This window comes from Vulpes vulpes, chromosome 1 (assembly GCF_048418805.1).
Source record: "Vulpes vulpes isolate BD-2025 chromosome 1, VulVul3, whole genome shotgun sequence".
Taxonomy (NCBI): domain Eukaryota; kingdom Metazoa; phylum Chordata; class Mammalia; order Carnivora; family Canidae; genus Vulpes; species Vulpes vulpes.
Window position 1 is genome coordinate 102,205,097 of NC_132780.1, and position 25,731 is coordinate 102,230,827.

General features: G+C 33.5%; 1 protein-coding gene across 2 annotated transcripts in view; it reads left to right on the plus strand.

Annotated features, from left to right (window-relative positions):
• ARL6 (ARF like GTPase 6) overlaps positions 1–25,417 on the plus strand; it is a 41,607-nt gene extending 16,190 nt beyond the window's left edge. For both annotated transcript variants that reach the window (XM_072721188.1, XM_072721182.1), the window contains 3 exons: positions 12,725–12,854; positions 16,861–16,916; positions 22,014–25,417. In XM_072721188.1, coding sequence (XP_072577289.1) covers positions 12,725–12,854; positions 16,861–16,916; positions 22,014–22,039 — 212 coding nt within the window. In that variant the 3' untranslated portion in view covers positions 22,040–25,417. The remainder of the gene's footprint in view (positions 1–12,724; positions 12,855–16,860; positions 16,917–22,013) is intronic.
• The last annotated feature ends 314 nt before the right edge of the window (positions 25,418–25,731 follow it).

A 25,731-nucleotide genomic window follows, 5' to 3' on the forward strand; every position in this document is an offset into this window, starting at 1 on the left:
AGTCAAATTGCATATATGTAATTATTGTTTTTAATGGTACTTAATATGCCATACTATGAGTGTACCACCATTTATTCTGTCATTCACCTATTAATAGATACTCTTTTTTTCCTCCACAATACAATTCTCCGTAAGTATTGTGGAACTCTGCATTTCTCTTTTTTTTTTTTTTTTTTAAGATAAGGAGCAGTGATATACAGGTTTGTTTGTTTGTTTAAGATTTTATTTATTTATGAGAGAGACAGAGAGAGGCAGAGACACAGGCAGGGGGAGAGACACAGGCAGAGGGAGAAGCAGGCTCCATGCAGGGAGCCCAATGTGGAACTCGATCCCGGGACTCCAGGATCAAGTCCTGGGCTGAAGGCAGGCGCTAAACCGCTGAGCCACCCCGGCTGCCCGTCTAACTCTACTCATCAGAAGTGATTTAAGTGGTCTTTGTGCTATGACTTTTAGGAAGAGGTAATGGTTTGAAAGATTTGTTAGGAGTAGAATAGAAATAGTGTCAGGCTTTCTAAAAGCTCTTCCTATTTAATCACAATAACCGGTATTTTTATTGGACACTCGTAAGCTTATTCAAGTATTTGGGGTAATAATTATCTAGTCTGTACTTTTTATGTGACTTTTTCACTAATCTGGGTTATCTAGGTTGAGAATACATTTTTGATTATGCATTCCCTTTGTGTTAATCCACTCTCTCCTCAAAAACTGTTATAATGTTGATCAATAAAATTAAATGATTCCTACAAAATCAGCTTCAAATACAATGGAAACCTTGGTTTTTTCCTCAATTGAAGCCTTGTCCAAGTAAGTTATCTTTATGTATTGATGCATTTATTTTGGGGAATAGATTCCCAAAAGAGGATATTTCAGCTGAAGTGTGCATGAACTTTAAATTTTTTTTCATTTAATTTTACTTTTTTACTGAAGTATAGTTGGCACACAATGTTATATTAGTTTCAGGTGTGTAATACATGACTTCACAGTTCTGTGCATCCTGAGGTGCTCACCATGATTAGTGTAGTTACCATCTGTCACCATACAGAGTTATTACAATATTGTATTCCATATGCTGTACTTCTTATCTCAGTGATTTATTCATTTTATTACTGGAAGTTTATACCTCTTAATCCCCTTCACCTATTTCATCCATCCTCCCCATTCCATCTCCTCTGGCAACCACCAATACTCTCTATGAATTTTTGTTTTTCTGTTCATTTGTTTTGCTTTTTAGACTCCACATATAAGTGAAATCATGGTATTTGTCTTTCTCTGACTTATTTCACTTAATAATAATACTCTCTAGACCTATCTACGTTGTCACAAATGGCAAGATCTCATCCCTTATGGCTGAGTAATAATCAGTTCCTTAACGCATCTTATCTATTCATCTAATGATGGATAAGTTCCATATTTTGCTACTGTAAATAATGCTGCAGTACACATAGGGGTGCATATATCTTCAAATTAGTGTTTTTGTTTTCTTGGAATGAATACGCAGTGCTGGAATTACCAGTGTGTATGGTATTTCTAAAAATTTTAACTTTTTGAGTGACCTCCATACTGTTTTCCATAGTGACTACACCAGTTTGCATTCCCACCAGTAGTGCATGAGGAGTCCTTTTCCTTTATATTTTCCTCAGCACTTGATATTTTTTTTTTATTCTGGGCATTTTTGACTAGTATGAGGTGATATCTCACTGTGATTTTGGTTTGTGTTTCCCTGATGATTGATACTGAATATCTTTTCACGTATCTGTTTGCCATCGATATGTATTTTTCAGAGAAATGTCTATTCAGAACCTCTGCCCATCTTTATTTATTTTATTTAAAAAAATTTTTTATTGGAGTTCAATTTGCCAACATATAGTATAACACCCAGTGCTCATCCCGTCAAGTGCCCCCCTCAGTGCCCATCACCCAGTCCCCCAGCCCCCCCCACCTCCCTTTCCACCGCCCCTTGTTCATTTCCCAGAGTTAGGAGTCTCTCATGGTCTGTCACCCTCACTGATATTTCCCACTCATTTTCTCTGCTTTCCTCTTTATTCCCTTTCACTATTTTTTATATTCTCCTAATGAATGAGACCATATAATGTTTGTCCTTCTCCAATTGACTTACTTTACTCAGCATAATACCCTCCATTTCCATCCACGTTGAAGCAAATGGTGGGTATTTGTTGTTTCTAATGGCTGAGGAATATTCCATTGTATACATAGACCACAGCTTCTCTATCCATCATCTTTTGATGGACACCAATGCTCCTTCCACAGTTTGGCTATTGTGGACATTGCTGCTGTGAACATCGGGGTGCAGGTGTCCTGCCGTTTCACTGCATCTGTATCTTTGGGGTAAATCCTCAGCAGTTCTGCCCATTTTTAAATTGGATTATTAATATTTGTTGGTGTTGAATTGTATGAGATCTTTAAATATTTTGGATATTAACCTCCTATCAGATATATGATTTGGAAATATCTCCTCCCATTCAGTAGATTGGTTTTGTTGATGGTTTCCATTTTGTTGATGGTTTCCATTTTGTTGATGGTTTCCTTCACTGTGTAAAAGCTTTTTAGGTTAATGTAGTATCGGTAGTTTATTTTTGTTCTTGTTTTGCTTGCCTGAGGAGACATATCTAGAAAAACATTGATACAGCTGATGTTTAAGAGGTTACTCTGTCTTCTTATAGGAGTTTCATGGATTTGGGTCTTAGAGTTGGCTCTTTAATCCATTTTGAGTTTATTTTTGCAGTGGTGGAAGAAAGTAGTTCAGTTTAATTCTTTTGCATGGTCTAGCACCATTCATTGAAGAGACTGTCTTTTCCCATTGTATTTTCTTGCCTACTTTATTGCAGATGAATTGATCATATAAGCATGGATTTATTTCTGGGGTCTCTCTCTCTCTGTTTCATTCTATATGTCTATTTTTATACCAGTACAATACTGTTTTGATTACTATAGCTTTGTGCTTAGCTTCAAATGGGGGATTGTGATACTTTCACCTTTATTCTTCTCAAGATTACTTTAGCTGTTTGGAGTCTTTTGTGGTTCAATGCAAATTTTAGACTTATTTGTTCTATTTCAGTGAAAAATACTATTGGTATTTTGGTGCGAATTGCATTAAATCTGTAGGTTGCTTTGGATAGTATGGACATTTCAACAATATTAATTCTTCCAATCTGTTTGCATAGTACATTTTTCTATTTGTTTGTGTTGTCTTCAGTTTCTTTTTTATCAGTGCCTTACAGTTTTCAGAGTACAAGTCTTTCACCTCCTTGGTTAAGGTTATGCCTAGGTACTTTATTCTTTTTGATGCAGTTGTAAATAGGATTGTTTTTTAAATTTATCTTTCTCCTGCGTCATTGTTGGTATATAGAAATACAACAGATTTCTGTATAACAATTTTGTATCCTGCAACTTTACTGAGTTCATTTATTAGTCATCTTTGTCTTGTTCCTAATTTTAGAAGAAGAACATTGTTTTTCACCACTGAGTATTATATTACTGTGGGTAATATATGTGGCCTTATTATGTTGAGTTATGTTCTCTCTAACCTCTCTTGGTTGAGAGTTTTTATAAGTTGATGTCGTATTTTGTCAAATGCTTTTTTGCTTTTATCTTTATCCTTCATTCTGTTAATGGGGTGTGTCATGCTGATTGATTTGCTAATATTGAACAGTCTCCACATCCCTGGAATAAATCCAACTTGACTGTGGCATTTGATCCTTTTAATATATTATTGAGTTTGTTTGGCTGGTATTTTGTTGGGGATATTTGCATTTATATTTATCAAGAATATTGGCCTATAACGTTTTTTAGAGTGTTTTTGTCTGGTTTTGGTATCAGAGTAATGCTGGCCTGTTAGAATGAATTTGGAAGATTTCCTTCCTCTTCTATTTTATGGAATAGTTTGAGAAGGATAGGTATTAACTCTTCTTTAAATGTTTGGTAGGATTCACCTGTGAAGCCCACTGGTCCTGGACTTTTGTTTATTGGTAGTCTTTTGATTTTCCATTGAATTTTGTTACTAGCAATCAATCTGTTCAAATTTTCTATTTCTTCGTGTCAGTCTTAGAAGGTTGTATGTTTCTAGAAATTTACCCACTTATTCTAGATTGTCTAGTTTATTGGCATATAATTTTTCATAGCAGTCTATTATAATCCTTGGTATTTCTGTGGTATCAGTTCTTCTTCTCTTTCATCTCTGATTGTATTTGCTTGGGTCCTTTCCGTCTTTTTTTCTTGATGAGGCTGGCTAAGATTTATCAATTTTTTATCTTGGTTTTATTGATCTTTTTCTGTTGGCTTTTCTGTTTCATTTATTTCCACCTGGAACTTTATTTCCTCCCTTCTAGTAACTTTGGGCTTTGTTTGTTGTTGTTTTTCTTTTTCTTTCAGGTAACAGATCACATTATCTGAGGGTTTTTTGTTGTTGTTTCTTGATGTAGGCCTATATTGCTATAAATTTCCTTCTTAGAACTGCTTTTATGAGGGGCACACTTGATTGGCTCAGTTGGTTAAGCGTCAGACTCTTGATTTTGGTTCAGGTCATGGTCTTGTGGATTGTGGGAAGTGAGCCCTGTGCTGGGCTCCACACTCAGCGGGAGTCTGCTTCTTTCCTTCTCCCTCTCCCTGTGCCCCTCTGTGCACACTCACTCTTTTTCTCAAATAAATCTTAAAGAAGAAGTCTTTAAAAAAACAAACAAACTGCTTTTGCAGGGTGCCTAGATGGCTCAGTTGGTGAGGTGTCTTAACTCTTGATATCATTTCAGGTCATGATCTCAGGGTTATAAGGTCAAGCTCTGCATCAGGCTCTGTGCTCACCACAGCCTGTTTGAAATTCTCTCTCTCCCTTTCCCTTTGCCTCTCTCCTGACTCATACTCTCTATCTCTGTCTCTCTAAAAAATAAACAAAACTCTTTAAAAAAGTGCTTTTGCTATTTCCCTAAAATTTTGAATCACTGTGTTTTTATTTTTGTCTCTAGTTATTTTTTACTTCCTTTTTTATTTTTTTCATTGACACATTGGTTGTTTAGCCTCCATATATTTGTGGTTTTTTTCTATTCACTTTCTTGTAACTGATTTTTTTGTTTCATACTGTTGTGGTCAGAAAGGATGCTTGATATGATTTGAGTCTCTTTAAATTTATTGAGACTTGTTTTGTGGCCTAACAAGTGGTCTGTCTTGGGGAATATTCAATGTATACTTGAAAAGAATATGTATTCTGCTGTTTGGGGATGGAATGGGCTGTATAAATCTGTTAAATCCATCAGGTTAAATGTGTTCATTCAAAGCCATGGATCAAAGTTCCTTATTGATTTTTTGTCTAAAATATCTATCCATTGATGTAATGGGGCCTTAAAGCCCCCTACTATTCTTGTACTAGTATTACTTTCTCCCTTTTTCTCTGTTAATACCCACTTTATATATTCAGATGTTCCTATGTTGGGTACATAAATATTTACAATTATTATAGCCTCTTTTTGGATCGATTTCTTTATCATTATGTAATGCTTTTTTCTTTGTCTTTTGTTACAATCTTTATTTTAAAATGTATTTTATCTGGTATAAGTACTGCTACCCCAGCTTTCTTTTGTGTCTATTTGCATGGAATATCTTGTGTCATACTCTCATTTTCAGTTTGTGTCTTTAGGTTCTGAAGTAGTCTCTTGTAGGCAGTAGTATATAGATGGGTCTCATTGTTTTTAATCCGTTTGGTCACCCTACATATTAACTTTTTAAAATTGATGTATAAGCTGTTTACAGTCAAATGCTTAGATCTTAAGTATATAGTTCAGTAATTTTGACAAACGCATTCACTCATGTAACTACACTGCCTATCAAGGAACAAAATTTTCATTACATCAGAAAGTTCTTTCACTCCCTATCCAAATCAACACTCCACACCTCGTACCAGAGAACTAATCTGATTTCTATCACCAGATTAATTTTGCCTATTCTACAGTTTCATGTAAATGAGGGGGAAAGCACATATATTTTTGTGCATAAGTTTTTTTATTTGACATAATGTTTTGGGGAGTCCCTGTACTGTTGTGTGTATCATTTGTTTATTCCTTTTATTACTATGTAACATTATATTGTGTATATATACCACAGTTTGTTTATCCAGAATCCTGTTGATTGTTTCTAGTTTAGGGCCATTATGAATAGACCTGATGTGAACATTCTTTTAAAAGGATTTTTTTAAAGGATTTTATCTATTTATTCATGAGAGACACAGAGAGAGAGAGAGAGAGAGAGAGAGGCAGAGGGAGAAGCAGACTCCATGCAGGGAGCCCAATGTGGGACTCGATCCCGGGTCTCCAGAATCAGGCCCTGGGCTGAAGGTGGCGCTAAACTGCTCAGCTACCCATGCTGCCCTCTTTTAAAAGGATTTTGTGGACATGTTTTCATTTCCCTTCAAAAAATTCCTAGAAGTGATACTTCTGGGTCATAGGATAGATGTATGGGTGATAGGTATTTAAGGAAACTGCCACTTAATTTTTCTAAGTGGTCATACTACTTTACATTCTTAATAGCATAAATGAGAGTTCCAGTTTTCCGCATCCTCTCCAGTGATTGATGCTGGGTTTTTTGGTGTTTTTTTGTTTTTTCATTTTAGCTTTACTACTGAGTATATAATAGGATCTCATTGTGCTTTTAATTTGTATTTTACTCTTGATTATTAATGTTGAATACTTTGCATATTCTATTAGCCAGTCTTGTACATTCTCTTATAAAATGATATCTTTTTAAATCTTTTGCCTATTCATTTAATTTGTTTTGTCTTCCTATTGAAATTTAACATTTCTTTATAAGTTCTAGATAGAAGACCTTTGTCAAATATATGTGTTTTGAAGATTTCTCATCAGTTTGTGGCTTGCCTGTTTATTTTCTTCACAATATCTTTTAGTGAACAAATGTATCCAATTCTGATGAAGTATAATTTATCAATTTTTTTCTTTTAATACAAACTTCCTATGTACTCTCTAAAAAAATCTTTTCCTACCCTAGGAATACTAACATATTCTATTTATGTGTGTGTATATATATATATATGTTATATATATTCTATATATAACATATTCTATGTTTTCTTTTGGAAGCTTCATAGTTCTAGATTTTGCGTTTAGGCCTGAATTAATTTTTGCCCTTTTTTCTTACAGATATCCAATTATCCCAAAGTGCATTTATTGGAAAAAAATTTTTTCACTGAATTACAAAATCACTTGTTTTCACAGTTATTAAATTTAATTTGGCTGTTTGTTGTACCTATTTCTGGACTCTGTTCTATTCCATTGATCTCTGTTATGTCCTTTAACATTTGTCTTGATTACAATGGATTTATAATAAATCTTGAGGTCATATAGGATAAATTGTCCAACCTTGGTCTGCTTTTTCAAGATGATTTTGGTAGTTCTAGGTGTTCCATATTTCAAATAACTTTCAAAATTGGCTTATTAAGTTTTTTTTTAAAACCTGAGATTTTATTTTGATCGTATTTGGGGATGGTTGACATCTTAACAATGGATTTAACACTGAATGTTTCAACTCATGAGCATGGTATGTCAATTCATATGTTTATGCTTTTCTCAATTTCACTGTCTTTTATGGTTTTCTGTAGAGGTTTTATACATCATTCATTCAACTTATCTATAAGTTTTTTATTTTTGAAGCTACTATAAATAGTATATTTTATTTTATATTCTAGTGGTTCATTGCTGGTATGTGAAAATATTGACTCTGTATTCTTGGAGGTTGTTAAATGCATTTATTCCATTAGTTTTTCTGTAGATTTCTTAGAATTTTCCATGTATAAAGTCAACAACAAAAATTCTATTTCCTTTTTAGTCTTAATTCCTTTTATTCTTTTTCTTGTCTAATTGCACTGGCTAGGACCTTCAGTACAATATTGAATAGAAATGATTAATTTTGTCTTGTTTCTACTTTCTTCCTGCCCTAAATCCTGGTGCTTGCTTCTCTTCCTTACTATTAAGTGTCCTTTGTGGCATTTTTTTTTCCCAGAATAAGGTGGTTTTTACTGCATTAAAAACCTGCTCAGGTGGATATCCTTTATCCCCAGGAATTTTCTTAATGGCATCTGGAAACTGCTGTCTTTTGGTTGGCAGAAGTGTTTCTCCTGCTGTCTAGACAATTTTTAAGCCAGACCTTTTTCTAAAATTACCAAGCATCTTTTATAAGCATTAAATTCTCCATGTTCTTATTCCTTATGTTCATATAATAATTTCACTTTCTCCTGAATCATGTTAGAACCTATAGGTATACCTTTCTTAAGCAATCCTGCACCCACATAAAAGTTATTTTCAGTACAAGATAAAAAGGTATTTCCTGAGAAGTGCAAGATTTTCACGCCTGCTGATGTAACTGCAATAATAGCTTCGTGAATTTCCTTTTATTTTTTCATAATGGTCCTTACATTGGGTTCATTTATCTTGAAATAGTGGGCATCCACAGCTGCAAACTTCAATCTATGGTACATATCAAGCAATTTAAGTTTGTCGTATAATGTCATGACTTTTCTCCAGTTCTTAGGAACACTTCCAGCATAACTGATGGCACTTTGTATGGGTCCCATGGTGTAATTCAGGATTTGCAGTGTTACACAAAATAAGATGAAAAAATATGTGAGACCTTTGAGAGAGAACTTTTACTGTGATGCATGATTTATTGGGGAGAACTGCCCACCTAGCGATGATTAGTATCACATAGCATTTTAAGCAGATACTTCTAACACTTGAGCTCACTGCAATAGCTATAGGAGATGACAATGAAATTATTATAGTGGCACAGTATTACTACAGTTAATTTTATGCAGTTATGATTTAATACTGCATATTTACATTTGTTTATATTTCTCTCAGCTGTGAATGCTGCCATATTTGGTCTATATGTGCATAAGTATTGATAAATTTTAACTTTTTATAATTCGTGTATTTTTTATCATAGTAAATGATGAAATCGTCTCATATCTATATGTATTTTATACATTCATGAGATGCCTAACTCTTAGTTTTTCTTCAATGTTTCTTGGCTTCATGATTAGTTTACAGGTTTCTATCATTATCATTCATCCACTGATAGACACTTATATATGTGTCTGTATCTTATTCCCATTCTTTTCATTTCATATTTTACCACTAAGTATGCTGCTCACAAGGGTTTGCTTATATCTTTATTGGGTCAAGGAAATTTTCTGTTATTCCTAATTTTCCAAAAGGTTCCATTATAACCTAGGGTTATAATCTACCAAATGCTTTTTCTACCTCTATTACAATGATAATATTGTACTGTATTCACATATATTAAACCAAACCTACATTTCTGGGTTAAACCTCATTTGACCACTGATTATTAACCTTTTTATATATCATTGAATTGGATATGCTAACATTTTTCATTAAAATTTTTTTGTTTTTGGTCTCAAGGTTTTCGGTTTGTAACTTTTTTTAAAATGCTTTAGTCATCAAGGTTGTAGAGGCTTCATAAAATGAGTTGGAAAGTATTTACTCTTTCTCTTTTTATTTAATTTTTTGGATTGGAGAGAATTGGTATTATTTTGTCCTTAAATGTTAGATAGAATATATGAATGAAGCCATTGGGTTGGGATTTTGTATGTGTGTGGGAGTTAGAGGGACTGAGAATCATGAGTTAAATTTCCTTCAATGATAAGTATTGTATTTCTCCTTGCATTACTTTTGGTAATTTCTGACCAGATTTTTAAATTTATGTTGTCAAGTTTATTTACAATATCCTCTCACTATCCTTTAAGGTCTATAAGATCTGTGTATCTTCTTACATTTCTAATGTTGATCATTTATGTTTCCTCCATTTTTTCCTGCTCAATCTTCTAAATTGTTTATTGGTTTTATTAACTTTTTAAGAACTCTGGCTTTGTTCATTTTTTCTGTTGGTTTCTCTTTTTAAAATTGTTGATTTTCATTGTTTTATTATGAATTTTCTATACTTACATTGTGTTTCATTGTAAGTATAGAAAATTTTTAGACGGAAGTGGAAATCATTGATTTTAAATATGAGCATTTAAAGAAGTACATATTCTCTAAGGATTTAGTTACATGTCACAAATTTTGATATGATTGTTTCCTTCATTATTTAGTTTGAGGTATTTTCTAACTTGTGAATTCTTTTTTGATCCTTAGGTTATTTAGTAGTGTGATTTAATTTTCCAAATATATGAGAATTTTCTAGGTTTCTTTTTGTTATTGCTTTATAACTTAATTCCATTTGATGGAATAACATATTCTGTTTGATTTCACCCTAAGAAATATTGGGCCATCACATATGGTCTGGCTTGGTGAATGGTCCATCTGCAGTTAAGTAAAATATGTATTTTGCTGCTGTTGGATGAAGGATCTATAAATGTCAGTTGATAGTATTCACCTCTTCAGCATTCTTACTGATTGTTTCCTGTTGTATCAATTTCTGAGCAAGGAACCTTGAAGATCTACCTATTTGTGGATTTCTTTATATTTCCCTTTAATACTGTCAAAATTTGCTATCTCTATTTGGAAGCTTATTAGATGCATATACAGTTTAAGTTGTTTTGTCTTCTTGAGTGAGTGACACTTTCATAATTTTTGAATGTCTATATTTTTCAGAGAGGCAAACCAAGAGACTGACTCTTAACTTATAAAGAAAGAACTAATGGTTTCCAGAGAGGATCTGGGTCAGGGGGATGGGTTAAGTAGGTGATGAGGATTAAGGAAGGAACTTGTGATAAGCATTGGGTATTGTACGGAAGTGTTGAATCACTATATTGTACACCTGAAACTAATATTGCAATGTATATTAACTGGAACTTAAATAAAAACTTTTTTTTAAAAAAGCGCTGACATATAATAAACTGTACAGAGAACAACAAGAAATGCCTTTTTCCCTTCCTCTTGAATGCTACTTTATCTGATAATAGTGTAGCCATGCTCTAACTTTCTTACATTTAAATGTATGTGTAATACATTCCACCCTTTTCCTCTCAGCTTGTTTGTGTCCTTATGTTCAAAGTATGTTTCTTGTAAACCTCATATGGTTGTGTCTAGCTTTTTTATCCATTCTGACATTCTCTGTTCCAGGGTAAATTCTAGCTGGACTAAATATTTAAATGTAAAAATCACACATTACAGCAGTAGAAGAAACTATGGGCGAAGTTTAAAATAATGCTGGGGCAAGAGAAGGTCTTTCCAACTATAACACAGAACCCAGAATCCTAAAGGAAAAGATAAATTTGACTGTGTGAGAAGTTTTTAATTACAAAACAAACCATGAGCGGTCAAAGGCAATGACAAACAAGGGGGGAAATATTTGCAGTTTATATCATTGCTGTAGGACTTTCTTCCTTACTGCTGTGGTGTTCCTACAAATCAATAAGAAAATAAAAAACTTAACTGGATAATGGGGGGAAAGCCTGGGTGGTTCAGTGAGTTAAGCATCTATCTGCCATCTGCTCAGGTCATGATCCTAGGGGCCTCTCCTGTTGCCCATCGCCCCATTTGTGCTTTCTCTCTCTCTTAAAAAAATAAAATCTTAAAAAAAAAGAAAAATGGGAAAAGAATAGGATAAGATAGTTCATAAAAAAAGAAATAGAAGCATCTTTTGAATATGTAGATAAATTCTTGATCTTTCTCAAAACAGAGTAAACACATTCTGATAGTAATTTTTACCTATCACAGGAAAGATCAGCAAGTTTGATAACAGTCTTTGGGCAAGGGTACTGGAAACATTCGTTCTTACACATTGTTGTTGGTGTAGATTAACATAATTTTTATGCATTAACCATCAACTCCTCGAATTTATCCTACAAACATACTGAGCATGTACAAAATTTGCTTTGTACACTTTTATTCATTTCAGCCTTGTTTATAGTTTTAAATATTGGCAACCATACAAATATATCTCCCTGGGTACTGACTAAACAAATTATGGTACCTAGTACTAAAAGGCAGAATATTCTACAACTTTTAAAATAGTGAAGAAACTGCTCTTTATGTACTGGTATGGGACAGTCTCCAAGATACAAAATTACGTGAAAAGCAAAAGATATGACACTGAATAGCCTGCTACTATTTGTATAAAAAATAATGTATAATAAGTGTTTGCACATATTTCTAAAAAGATGTCAAGAAATAGGTGATGCAAATTAAAACTCTTCTAGAGAAGAGGACAAGTGGTTGGACTGGGACAAAAAGGAGGGAGATTCTTTTACTATATACCATTTTGTGTCTTCTGAATTTTGAACTATTATGTATTCAGAACAATGAAAAATGTTTCCAAAATTGTAACAAGGTAAAAATATCTTGTTAAAATATCTAGCCTGTTAGTTCTAAACTGTCACTAAAATCTGAAATTAAGATCTATTTTGTCTCCCTTCTACTTCATTTGAAGTTTGCCTTGTTTCTATTGACAGTAAAAACAAAATGAAATAGTTGAGCCCTTTGTACTAAGTAACTACTTACTGAGTCCCATCTCCCACCTCACTGTTTTAAACTCCAACTAGAGGGTAGATAGTCTTAAGAAGTATTTTTTAAATTCTCATATCTTTCAAACACATGCTTGACAATGTGTGTCTTTAAATGTTTGCATATATGTGACACAAGAAAGAGGTGGTGGGAAAACAGTTTTAGTGAAATACAATTTGTAAGAATTTGAGGAAATGACCAAAAACCTGGAAATGTGATGATAGTCTTATTTTCTCTTTTAGATATTAAGCACCGCCGAATACCAATCTTATTCTTTGCAAACAAAATGGATCTTAGAGATGCAGTGACATCTGTAAAAGTGTCTCAGCTGCTGTGTTTAGAGAACATCAAAGATAAACCATGGCATATTTGGTAAAGTTTTATATTTACTTCTCATTATGTCATGCTGAAAAAAATCTCTGAGCTTGTGTTCTTTGCTAAGCTCACTGTGTAAGTCACCTAACTTGATAGGATGTGAGTTAAGGATTTAATTGTATACAATTGTAGCAGTGCAGGTATTCATGAATACATTGTTGCTAAAACTTTTTCCAATCTTGGGGTACCTGCCCGTGGCTCAGTCAGAGCATGTAGCTCTTGATCTTGGAGTCCTCAGTTTCAGCCCCACATTGGATGTAGGGATTACTTAAATAAATAAATCTTAAAACAACAACAACAAAATACCTTTTCAAATCTTTCTGAGGATGTAAAATACAAACAACTCTTTTAACCCACTTACTCAGTTTGAATCACACTGATTTCCTTCTGCACATTGAATCATCCAACCACAATCCCATGTCAGAACTCCCTTTGTCTGAATCAGTCTCCAAAATAATTTTCCTGGCTTGCTATTTTACTTTCTTCAGGAGAGAGACCTCTCATAATAACCCTCCAAAATAATGTTATATCTTATCCCCTATGTCTCATTTTTTTTTCTTCATATTTTGCTGTATATTTCTATTGCCACGTCTTCTTTGGGTTTTGCTTGTTTTATAGTATATCTTCCTATACTAGTGCATAAGCAACATGAGAGCTGGAATTTTATCTGTTTTGTTTACTCTGTAACCCCTAAAATAACAATAGTACCAGGTACTTAGTATGTGCACAACAAATATTGGTTTGAGTATATAGAAATATAAGTATTAATTTTATTTAGATATGCTAATAAGATCAGACTCTTCAGCAATTAGTATCTGAAATTATACATTGTTTATTTGGAAAGCAACTTCTTATGGATATATTTAACTCTGGTGTGCCTTTATGCAAAACTTTCCAATAAGGATAACCAGAAATTATATATTAGATAGTATTTTAGTGCCTGCCTTATATTAATTTGAACTTCCTTCTATCCACCTACTTACTTCCCTTTGCTGCAAGATGTCCTCTTGTCAATTTTCCCATTTTTCAAAGGGAAAGTCGTAACACAGAAGCATAGAAATGTACCATGTCTAGAAAGAGAAACAGAATATGAAACAAGGAGATACTACAGCTCAGTAAAGAACTTGTAGAGCTGATTTTGGTGCTGAAAAAGAAATCTCCTAGAAGAAAGCTTGAAAAAGCCCCTGAAAGGCTTCCGTGCTCAGGGCTACCACCACTTCTACGAAGGATTGAAACACTGCATATCTTGAGTAAAACTTTCCTTACTTTGCAATCAGAAGAAGAGTCAGTTTTACTGTCTCTTGACTTAGAATTTGAGGTTCTATGATATTTGGTCAGTAAAGAAAGGAGGGATTTTAGGTAGAGAAGTATCTTAAGATAGAACCTTTGTATTTCTCTAAATTATGCCTAAATTAATAATATCTAAACCAGAATAATTTTAATTTTTGCACTGTATTAAGCATTGTGAATTTTGATAGAAAGTACAACATTAAGAAATATGGGCCTAAAGAAAAAAAAAGAAATATGGGCCTAATTAATAAAAGATGCAGTCCTACTCTTAATTTTGAAATATAAATTAATTTTGCAAGTGGAAAAAATATCTTTCTACTTAAAATAATCAGCAACTGAATTTTTACAGATTTCTTTATTCAACTGTGATACCTAAATACTTCTCTAGGTGAAAGAAAAGGTAATGTTCTGATGCTATAAGGATGTAGAGTATTATATTGCCAGGTTCTGTATTTTCTGAATAACTTACAGAAGAATGCCAAGTATTTCTTTGAAAGTTGTCTATAATTTTGATTCAATTCAAAGAATATCTCACTAAGAACTAATAGTGTTTGTTAAACTTGTTTTTTTTATTTTTTGCTAAGTTCATTAAATCATGTATAATATTGAAAATACGTGGGGCACCTGGGTGGCTCAGTCAGTTAAGCATCTGCCTTCAGCTTGGGTCATGATCCCAGAGTCCTGGGATCCACATCAGGCTCCCTGCTCGGAGAGGGGACTTTGCTTCTCCCTCTCCCTCTTCCTCTGCTGGCACCCCTGCTTGTGCTCTTTCTCTCTTTGTATGTCAAATAATAAAATCTTTGAAAAAAAAAATTTTAAATACACTTTTCTGGGCAGCCCAGGTGGCTCAGCAGGTTAGCGCCACCTTCAGTCCAGGGCGTGATCTTGGGGACCCAGGATCAAGTCCCACCTTGGGCTGCCTGCATGGAGCCTGCTTCTCCCTCTGCCTCTCTCTCTCTCTCTGTATGTGTGTCTCATGAATAAATAAATAAAATCTTTAAAAATAATAAATAAATAAATAAATAAATAAATAAATAAATAAATAAATGCACCATGATACAGAGATAAAATATGCTATCTCTCTTGCCTTAAGTATAAGCAAATTTAGCAGCAAATAGAGAAAAGATTATAGAGAAATGCAGCCTGGAAAATGTTTGTGGTTTATTTTTACTCATTGTACTAAACATACAGCCAACGCTGATTTTTAGGGTCTGATTTTAATAATGTTCTTTTAAAAAAGTTCTTTGACAGAGTCCCATATACAATATGTATATGTATTTACCAATTTACCCTCTTGTGAGGGCAACAGATAACAAAATAGGTAAATAGATGTTAAAATACCAGCTGGCAGGATGAAGAAAAGTAAAGTAGGACAAGAAGAGAAAGAATAATGATAGGTGTTCTCTCTGTGAAATCTAATTATTGTTAGGGAGAAATTTACGCAAAAGTTTGGAGAAATAGCTTTCCAGACAGAGATGCCTGCCAAGTTAAAAAGCTCTTAGATGAGAATGTGCCTGGTTTGTTCCCGGAAAAGCAAGAAGTCCAAGCTGGCTTGAATAGGGGGATCTAGAGGGAAATTGTAGGAGATGAGGCCATTGAGAAATAGCCAGGGACCATATCACATTGGTTCTGGTAGGACATGGTAAAAAGACTTTGGCTTTTATTCTAGTTACAGGTCTGATGATATATTTAAAAGGAAAGATAGAACATAAACATTCAGGACCTATTAGGAAAAAATGGAAGGTTTTTAGTATGGTACTGATGCCCCCAGTAAAGGGGATGCCCCCAGTAGTTGGATTACTTGTTTGGGACTATAAGTGTGTAATAAAAATCAAGACATCGATCTTTCTTGATTTAAGCATTTCAGTTACTGATGTTTTGCTACTGATACGGATAATCTGTAATATGCTTTGGATAATTATGTATCATATGCTGTTGGTTTCTGTCTATTTTAAAATAATTTTATGATAAAGTCATATTTGTAATCTAATAAGTAATTCTTTGGAAGTAATTTCTGTTTTGATTAGAATCAAATTATTTTAGATAATTAGGTACATTTTTAAATCATGCACAGCACACTTAAAAGGAACTTCAAACATTCAGAAAATCTGTTTATTTATACTAATTACTATCAGTCTATAACTGATAAAGATTATCTGATACTATCAAAATCATCTGCATTTTATTATTTTAGTTTCATTAGCATTATCTTATATAGATGCTAAACTGAAGACAGAGAGTTAAATAACCTCTAGTTTCCTGAAGCCCATGGATATGAGTATGATTGAAATCTGAGATTTTTTTTTATTGTATAACCAGTTTACCAAAGTTATAATTACAGGTTTATACCTTATGGATATCAAATTCCATCTCAAATAAAGTCACTCCATCATGTGGCTAAATTACAACCTAAGACAACCATTTCTAATAAATAAATGTTATTGAGTCACTGGGGCTGGGCAAAGTAGAATAACTTTTTAGTGATAACACTTTTCCAAATGTCTGTTATAAATCATGAATAAATTTCTCATGTCTCCTTTCTGAGCACTCAGACTTTTATTTCCTATGTATATTCAGTTTCAGGGCTTAACCACTTTTACTCAGATATATGTTACTAGACTATTAATTTGCCATCTAGCAAAATTGTAATTATTTATTTGTATGGTTCTATGAAGTAATGAAATGGATATGTTTCTTATGGATTTTATTTCAGTGCTAGTGATGCCATAAAAGGAGAAGGATTGCAAGAAGGTGTAGACTGGCTTCAAGGTACATCACAAAATACTATGCATCTGCAGTCTTTATTTCCATTCTATTCACATTTTTCTTTCCCTTTTTGCATTTCATTTTTATTATATCATTGCCTCTCTCCCTCTTGTTTCCATTTATTTCTGCTATCAGAAAAAACAATCCAGTAAGTATCTAATACCTTGCTACCTTTACTTCTATTACATTTTTCTGATGGGTTTATTTTTAAATAAATAAAGTATTTGCATCTTTATAATCAATACACATGACAACTCTAGAAAATAATTTTATGACAACAAATTTCTGTCAGATCTAGTAAATAGAAGCACATTTGAAGTTTGGGATAATTTCAGGGCTTCCTGTCAATAATTAAAAATAAGTTTGCTTGGCATATATCTTTTAAAAATCATGTTAAACTCTATGGCTCCATTTATACATGTTTACACAACTTTTAATACTCATTTAGTATTATAAATACTGGCATTGATGTTTTGTATATTGCAGTTTTGTTACTCATCAAAATAGTTATCATTAGTTGGTACAGGCTTATTATATCAAAGAATAAATTAAGGAATATCCTTTCCTCTAAGATTCCATTGTTTACTGACCGTAGGAATGGCCTGAAGCAGTGACCTACACAGCAATAGACGTGAATGAAACCAAGTTCTGTAGGTCCTTTTTATTACAGGACCCTGAGAGTCAGGCTGAAAAATGTCCATTTGTGAGCAGAACTGGGGATTATTCCTATCAGGAATCTGTCTGCCCTGAACTAGGGTAATTAACAAAATATTATGAATTCTAGCTGTAATCTTACAGCTATGGATTTATTTTTTCTCTACTAACCCTTTAATGTCAGTTATGTGTAATTTTGTTTTATGCATATCCTGTTCAATCTAAAAATAGCCTGCTTGCCCATACATAAAAAGACTTGATACTTCATTGGTTCAGAATATTAAATCTCCACCTGATAAATATTTTAATGTGTTATTAGTAAAATATGGTATTTTAATAAACTGCACAGACTGTTGTAGTATTTCTTTTGTTTTTGTGTAGACATCATAACATTTACCATTAAACTGCAAAAAATATAATAGTCATATTTTTCAATTAAGTAAAACATAATTGAGAACCTCTAATAGTTCTCAGAAGAACTGTTGGAATTTTTCTGAACTCACATAGTTCTTAGATTGTGATAAAGAAGTGGTTTACACTTCTGATGATTTAATGGGACTTATTTCCACATAAAACAGATTAAGGAGCAGTGTTCTACAGAAGACCCCAGAAGCATATGTTAAGCCTTGATTTCTTATTTTACCAGTGCTTATTGCTCACAGTGAAGACACTGCACTGCATGGATAGAAACCCTACTATTGCTCATAAAAGCATAGTACCTATGAAAATAGGTTGACAAATTGTAGTTCTCCCTTCCTTTGTTGGATATATTTTGTCTGTAATAATGAGGCCACTAGGTGTCAGTAACGATCCAACATCACAGTGCCACTTGCCAACTCTGGTCTTCTTACCTAATTTTTGTGTCTTTGATCTTTCTGATTCATTATCTTTGTATCTTCCTTTTTTGTAAGGAGGATACACTATTAGAAATGTTTTTGTGTCGTTGCATTATCATGTTATTTTATGTAACCTTTAGAGCAGTTTTCTATGACCGGTTTCCCTATTTAAATAGAGAACACAATAATAATAAGCATTTGAGATTTTGAGTCTAGCAGATTTATTCTACACTTATTAACTAATTATTAACAATTATCTGTTTCTTATGAAAATAATTTTCATCATCTGTACAACTAAATGTCAAAAATTGTACAGATTAAATAAACACTGTTAAAGTGCCTAGTATAAGAAAAAAAAAAGCCCCAATAAGTGTCAAATTTACCATCTTACATAACTGCTCTCTATTTAGGAAAGGAGGAAACTTAGTACACCAATTAAAAAATGTTATTAGCTTGATTTTGAATAAGAAATACTTTCTTCATCTTTCCTATGTAATAGTAAATAGTTTACATTTTAATTCTCCAGACTATCTCTCTGGATTTAAAAAGAGGTAAAAAACCTATTTTGCAAATTAGGTAGCAGTAAATAGGGAGACTAGTCCATGCCTATAATTATTAACTTATTACCCAGAGGTTTTTATGTAAATTTAACTGTGAAAGATATTCTAAATGTATCTCTTCATTTTGCTTCCAGAATTCTGAAATTTCCTAGCATGCTAAACAACAAAGCTTCTGGTTCATTTTGGACCAATTTAGTCTTACTATTTTAAGGTTGAAAAATTTTGAGTAAAATGTTAAATGACATTTTTTTGCCGTGATTCCATTCTCTTTTGGAAGGATTCTCAATAATTACCTATATATTATTACCCAAAGATAAGAACTCCTGAGTAGACTTTGAAATATTTTTTAAAGTCACCAAAGAAGCCATTGCAGAGGTATAAGTTGTTTTCCAGGTCTGAAACTTTCAAATCAGATATTTATAAAAAGAAATCTTTCCACATGACTAATGAAACATACTCATTTTATCACTTTCTCTATATGGGAAAAGTTAATAATCCTCCCAAAGTTTTAACATAAGGCTTCTATAAACTACGTATATGGGTATTCTAATGAAAGATAGAGGACTGAACACTTAATTCCATCCCCTTGTCGAATTTCACTAAGAGGACTTTTATTTAAAGACATTATCCCACAAGGGAAAAAAAATAGTAGTGACAAAAATGGCAACCAAATTTAGAAGCTGAATGTCTGATGAATGTTGAATGACTTAAGAGATCTGAGAAAGGTGAATTCTGAACTAGCACTGAGGAAAGCTGGAAAGCATCCCACTTTATGTTGCAGATCCCCTCGAAGGCTCGGATATTGATGAAAAGTGGAAAGAAGGATGAAGTGGGCCTGAAAAGAGAAGATAGTTATACTTTCTTGACCCCCCTAAAAGATTGAAGGTTCATTCTTGCAGAAAATCAGAGTATCTCTGGACTGGGGAACACCCAAGCACAGCTGTGTGGTAGTGCTGGTCTGAAAATGAGGAGTAACTGAAAGTTTTTATACCAAATAGTGTACTCCTCTTCTGCCTTCTACTTCTCCCAGAAGACACTGGCAGTAGGCAAGATATATAAAGTAATCTTAGAGGAACCAGACCAGTGAGAGAAAAGACCTAAAGGTATTAACATCAAAGATTCCCAAGAAGATGGCATAGCTGTCTACACTAGAATAAAGACCACATTTGACAAGTCTCACACACACATACTGAAATTTCAGTCAGCTTTATAGTGTTCATTCATACTTATGAAAAGATGGCAAAGGCATTTGAGGATCAAAACATTATAAATTATGGAACATCAGCAAACCAAAAGAGCTGGTTAGAGGAAGTAGAATTCATTTAGGGAGAACATTTCAAAAAACCGTTAGAGTATCCTCAAAGAGATAAGATTACTTTCATGAATATGACCAGGCATATACTTGTAAAGGACCAAAGGAAAAAAAAGTTCATAGAAAATAATAGAACAGATGAAATGGAAAATTCAATAAAAAGAAGATAAAATAGAAGCATTCACTCAGAAAGTAGAGCAAAAAGATAAAATTGGAAAGAAAAGAAAGTAGGAGGTCCAATATCCAAATAATAGGAATTTTAGATGGGCAAAGAGAGAAAATAGAGGGGAGAAATTCCTCAAATAAATCAGTAAACAGTATTTTCCAGAACTGAAAGATGAGTTTTTAGTTGAAAGGTCTCTTGAAAGCCCAGTACAGCAAATGAAAATATTCCCACACCAAGGGTCACCATTACTTAATTTAAACATTTAAGACAATGGAAGATTCTACAAGCTTTCTGGGAAGAAAATAAGTTTCATGTAAGGATAAGGAAGCAAAAATAGCATCAGACTTGTAAACATCAACATTTGGAACCTGTAAGATACTGGTCATTGCCTGGAAAAGTTCAAGGAGAAAACAATGGAATTATATGCTCAGGCAGTATCAGTGTATTTTGACTGTAGAATAAAGACATCTTCATCTATGTAACAGTCTCAAGAATGTACTTTCTATACCTTCTACTGAGGTAGCCATTGAGAGGTATACTCTTCAAAGACAAGGTAATAAGCCAAGAAGATAAAATAATAGACCATGAAACAGGAAAACCAGTATAAGAGCATGTGGGAAGGATCCTAAGGACGATAATGAAAGATAATGAGTTCCTAGCATGATAATGAAAGATCTCATACGAAGATAGCTGGGCAAGCATAGGGAACAACTGGTCAGATTAGAGAGTTTTGGAAGACTCTAAGGGAGAGTTCTTCAGGAAAGTGAAATTCATAGGCTGTGTAATGTGCTTCATCATAATAAAGGTTTTCCCAGTGTGGGAGTAGTGAGATTGAATTAGTGTTAAGTATTTAAAATAATAATAATAAGCAGACAGGCAGGGTTGGAGAATGAGGCACAATTATTAAAAAAGGGAAAGCAAAATGCAGAGGAGAGGGATACAACCGATCTCTGTGAATAGCATGTATGCAGTCATCATATCGATGACAAGATTACTATGGTAGAAGAATGAGAGGGCAGCCCCAGTGGCACAGCGGTTTAGCGCCGCCTCCAGCCTGGGGTGTGATCCTGGAGACCCTGGATCGAGTCCCACATCAGGCTTCCTGCATGGAGACTGCTCCTCCCTCTGCCTGTGTCTGCCTCTCTCTTCGCTCTCTCTGAATGAATAAATAAGTAAATCTTTAAAAAAAAAAAAAAAAGAAGAAGAAGAAGAATGAGAGCGCTGGAAGCATAATGGGGGTGTCCGGGCAGCAGCGAAGGAACTAATAATTCAAAAAGTAATAATAAAAGTGTATTATTTAGAGATACAGAGGTAAATCTCCTAAGAGAGGTTAAAAGTGGTTGCCTCTGAAAGATTAAAGAAGATGAGACAAGGGCCTGCTAGTAGACTAGTTGACTTAACTTTGTGCATGTACCATGATAAAAACAAAAACTACAGTGTGTTTGTGCTTTAAACAAAAACAGGTATGTGCATAGGCGTCTACTGTGTTTTTATAGATTTATCATGGATTACTTTAGAAAATGGATTTTGTCTGTGGAGACTGATAGTTTTTTGTTCGTTTTTTGTTATCAGATCAGATCCAGGCTGTGAAGACATGAAAAGATAGTATTTGGAAACTTCAACAGTTTTCAATTCAAGGAATGTATCTTAAGGCAAACTGAATACTTCAAATTTTTTAAAAGATGTTTGTGCATCTGCGAATACTTAATAATCTTCTGCTTGCATTTATGGACACTGAATGAGCTTTTTAAGAACATAGGACTTCAGGTATGCTAATGTGACCATTAATTATATTAAAACTAAATATTTCCTCAGAAGGGCTCCTTCTCCAGAATTATCAACTTCTCGGTAGAAGTCTACATTTGATTGTAATTAGAATATTTAAAGTCAGAGTTATAAGCCATCTCAATATCGCATCATGATTTCTAATACCTTTAATGTATTTTATTTTTTAAATTATCTTCTAAAATTTAGTTAATGGTATGACTTTGCAGTATGATTGTGCTTGGAAAAAGAACTTTAAATATTTATAAGGGACCATGGATAATATATATACATAAAATTTTTACTATGTGTGATTATCAATAAAACATGCAGTGTACCAACTAGTGTACTTTGTTTACACTGAAAAGAATAATGCTATGTCAATGTAATATTTAGTGTTTTACAGTCAAGCATTTGTAAACTATCTGAGACCAAGTTAAGCTGAATTTATTTATCCAGTGAATGTGTATTAAAACTCTCTGTACCTATACTACTCTGGCATTGTCCTAGTCAATGGTGATACAAGGTAAATAAGATATATTCTTTATCCTTAGAGGACTTAAAATGTAATGAGAGTTAATTTAAGAACCTTTTCATACATAGCATCTAATTTTATTTCATTGGCTAAATGATTATCTTGCATTTTAAAATTAAGAGGTATAAAAATGAATTAATGTGATTCTTCAATAATTATTTTAACTGACTTCTTGTTTCTTTCTTTAAAATGTCTCCAATACTATAGCACTTTGTTAAAATAGATTGTGACTCACCAAAATATGTTTTCCCTGAGCATAAATTGCTACAAAAATGTCCTTTAGAATTTTAGACACATCTCAGGCATCTACTCTGTGCAAATTGTGTTAGTTCTCAAAACTTAATTAGAAGGATCCCTGGGTGGCGCAGCGGTTTGGTGCCTGCCTTTGACCCAGGGCGCGATCCTGGAGACCCGGGATCAAATCCCACGTCGGGCTCCCGGTGCATGGAGCCTGCTTCTCCCTCTGCCTATGTCTCTGCCTCTCTCTCTCTCTCTCTCTGTGACTATCATAAATAAATAAAAATTAAAAAAAAACTTAATTAGAGGCCACTTTTAATTGTGAACTCTGAATAGAAGATTTCATTTTAAATTAACCACTAGAAAAGAGTATACAGAGCAATGGTGTCAATCCTGAAAAACATTGCATATAAAGAACAACTGTAGTGTACAATATATAACATTTTAAACGTCCTTAGCTGTGAAAATGAAAAAAACAGGAGGCAAAGGGCACCTGGGTGACTCAGTCTGTTGAGCATATGCCTTTGGCTTGGGTCATAGTCCCAGAATCCTGGGATGGAGCCCTGCATCAGGCTCCCTGCTTCTCCCTCTCCTCCCTACTCATGCTCTCTCGCTATGTCTCTCTCTCAAATAAATAAACTATTTAAAAAAATTTTTTAAACAGGAGGCAAAAGGTAAGTGAGTAATAGGGGTGTGTTATGGTAACTGTGGTACTGGTACATGTCCTAGAGATTTGAATAAAATCATTTTAAAACTACAGTAAAATTCTATAAATCAGTTTCTCTCAGTCCAGGAATCCCAATGGTTTAGAATTGGGGAAATTAAAAGTTATCCAGAATATCTTAATAGTCCAGCATTTTATTTTAGCTAGCTTGCAAGCCTCTCGTAAATTGTTTCGATGAGGGGTCCACCTGGGTGGCTCAGTTGTTGAGCATCTGCCTTTGGCTCAGGTCATGATCCTGGGGTCCTGGGATCGAGTCCCACATCAGGCTCCCTACAAGGAGCCTGCTTCTCCCTCTTCCTATGTCTCTGCCTCTCTGTGTGTCTCTCATGAATGAATAACTTAGATAGAAAAAAATTGTTTTGATGAGGATACAAAGTGAGATTCTTATTAGGGTTGCTTCGAATATAAAAAGGACATAAAAACACTGTAGTTTAACAAAATACTTATATGCTGTAGTTTAGGAAGATAGGATAGTTTAGGAGGATGGAGAAAGGGTATATTAGAATTCAAATCTTCATCTACCATCATCATCATCATCATCATAATAGCTGTCGCTATATGAACACTGTATTTTGAGCTAGATATTTTCACACGTACTAGATTTTGCATTATTTAATTCTCATATTAACCTTGTGTGATAAAGGTAGGTTTTATTATTTGTTTTATAGACAAGGAAACAGAGATTTAAAAAAGTCATTTGCAGAATGTCACTGCTAAATACTGGTGCTGGGATTTAGAACCAAACCATCTGTTTAGGATAGATGGATTCAAGAGAAAAGAGTATTATAATATTAGAAATACAGAGCTACCTGCCATAAGGATAACTAAAAGGACTGAAAAGGCTCTCACTGGGGTGGGAGACCAGGATGGGGTAGGAAAGTCAGAAAAGTGACTACCTTTTTGTTTTGTTTTTAATTTTTACTTGTTTTCAGTCTCTGAACACTTCAGATTTTCAACTCTGGGCATAAATGACTAATAAAAATAACTATTAAAACTATGTTGATACTAAATATTCCACAAACTACAGTAATTCACACCTATGCAAACATTTAAAAGAAAGCAAAGTACTGACTTTTTCCTTGGTTTCTGTGATCTCCAAGTCTAGTTTATACTCCATAAATATCTATTCTGTTTTACATTTTCACGTGAAGATTATTACGTAGAAGCACATTGGGCTACAGGATGCCATAAAAGCGTGTATAAGCTGAGTTTATTGCATTTGTATTTAACGTAGTATACAATTAAAATTTATTGCATTAAAGCTCAAGCAAATGTTTTTTCATGTTTAGACATCACTCTGTTAGAAAGTTCAATTCATTAAGCTCTACATTTCAATATAAACACTTCGTAAAGTCTCAAAACTTATTGTATGTATTGTGTTTAAATATTTATATTTGGCCCTATTCAGCCTGTGTCTTGTAAATCACAAAAGAGCAGAGTTTTAATATTTGTTTTTCATTTATTGGTTGTCTGTTAAAAATTGTGAATTATTTTTTGATTGCTAACGTCATTTTTTCCCTTTGGAATTTTTGGCATAACACGTGATTTCCATAAATATATGAAATTACTCTTGAGAATACTTAAGGCAAATACATCCTACTTATAACTCTGGTACATTAAAATGCTATAGCATTTTAACTGTGCATATTTTCTGCTGCTTATTCTCTTAGTTCTTAGTTTAAAAAATAAATAAAACTGATTAAATGTTCACTTAAATGGATTTAAAATAGGTTTGTCCATTTCTGTGACTGGAAAAGAATACTATAATAATAGAAAATTAGTGACTGTGTTTATTTTTATTTTTATTTTTATTTGTGATTGTGTTTAATTGAATGTTTCAGGTAACTCAGTTATTTTATTTTCATAGTGAATCTTTCTCATTAAGGATGCTCCTGCTGGGATTTACAAGGGACTGCCTCAGAACCGTTACTGATTCTTCCTTCTGATCACTCGATTTTAATGCCACACATGGAGTTTCATCAAACATATAGTGCTAAACCTTTTCTGGTGATTTAGAATAAACCAAGAGG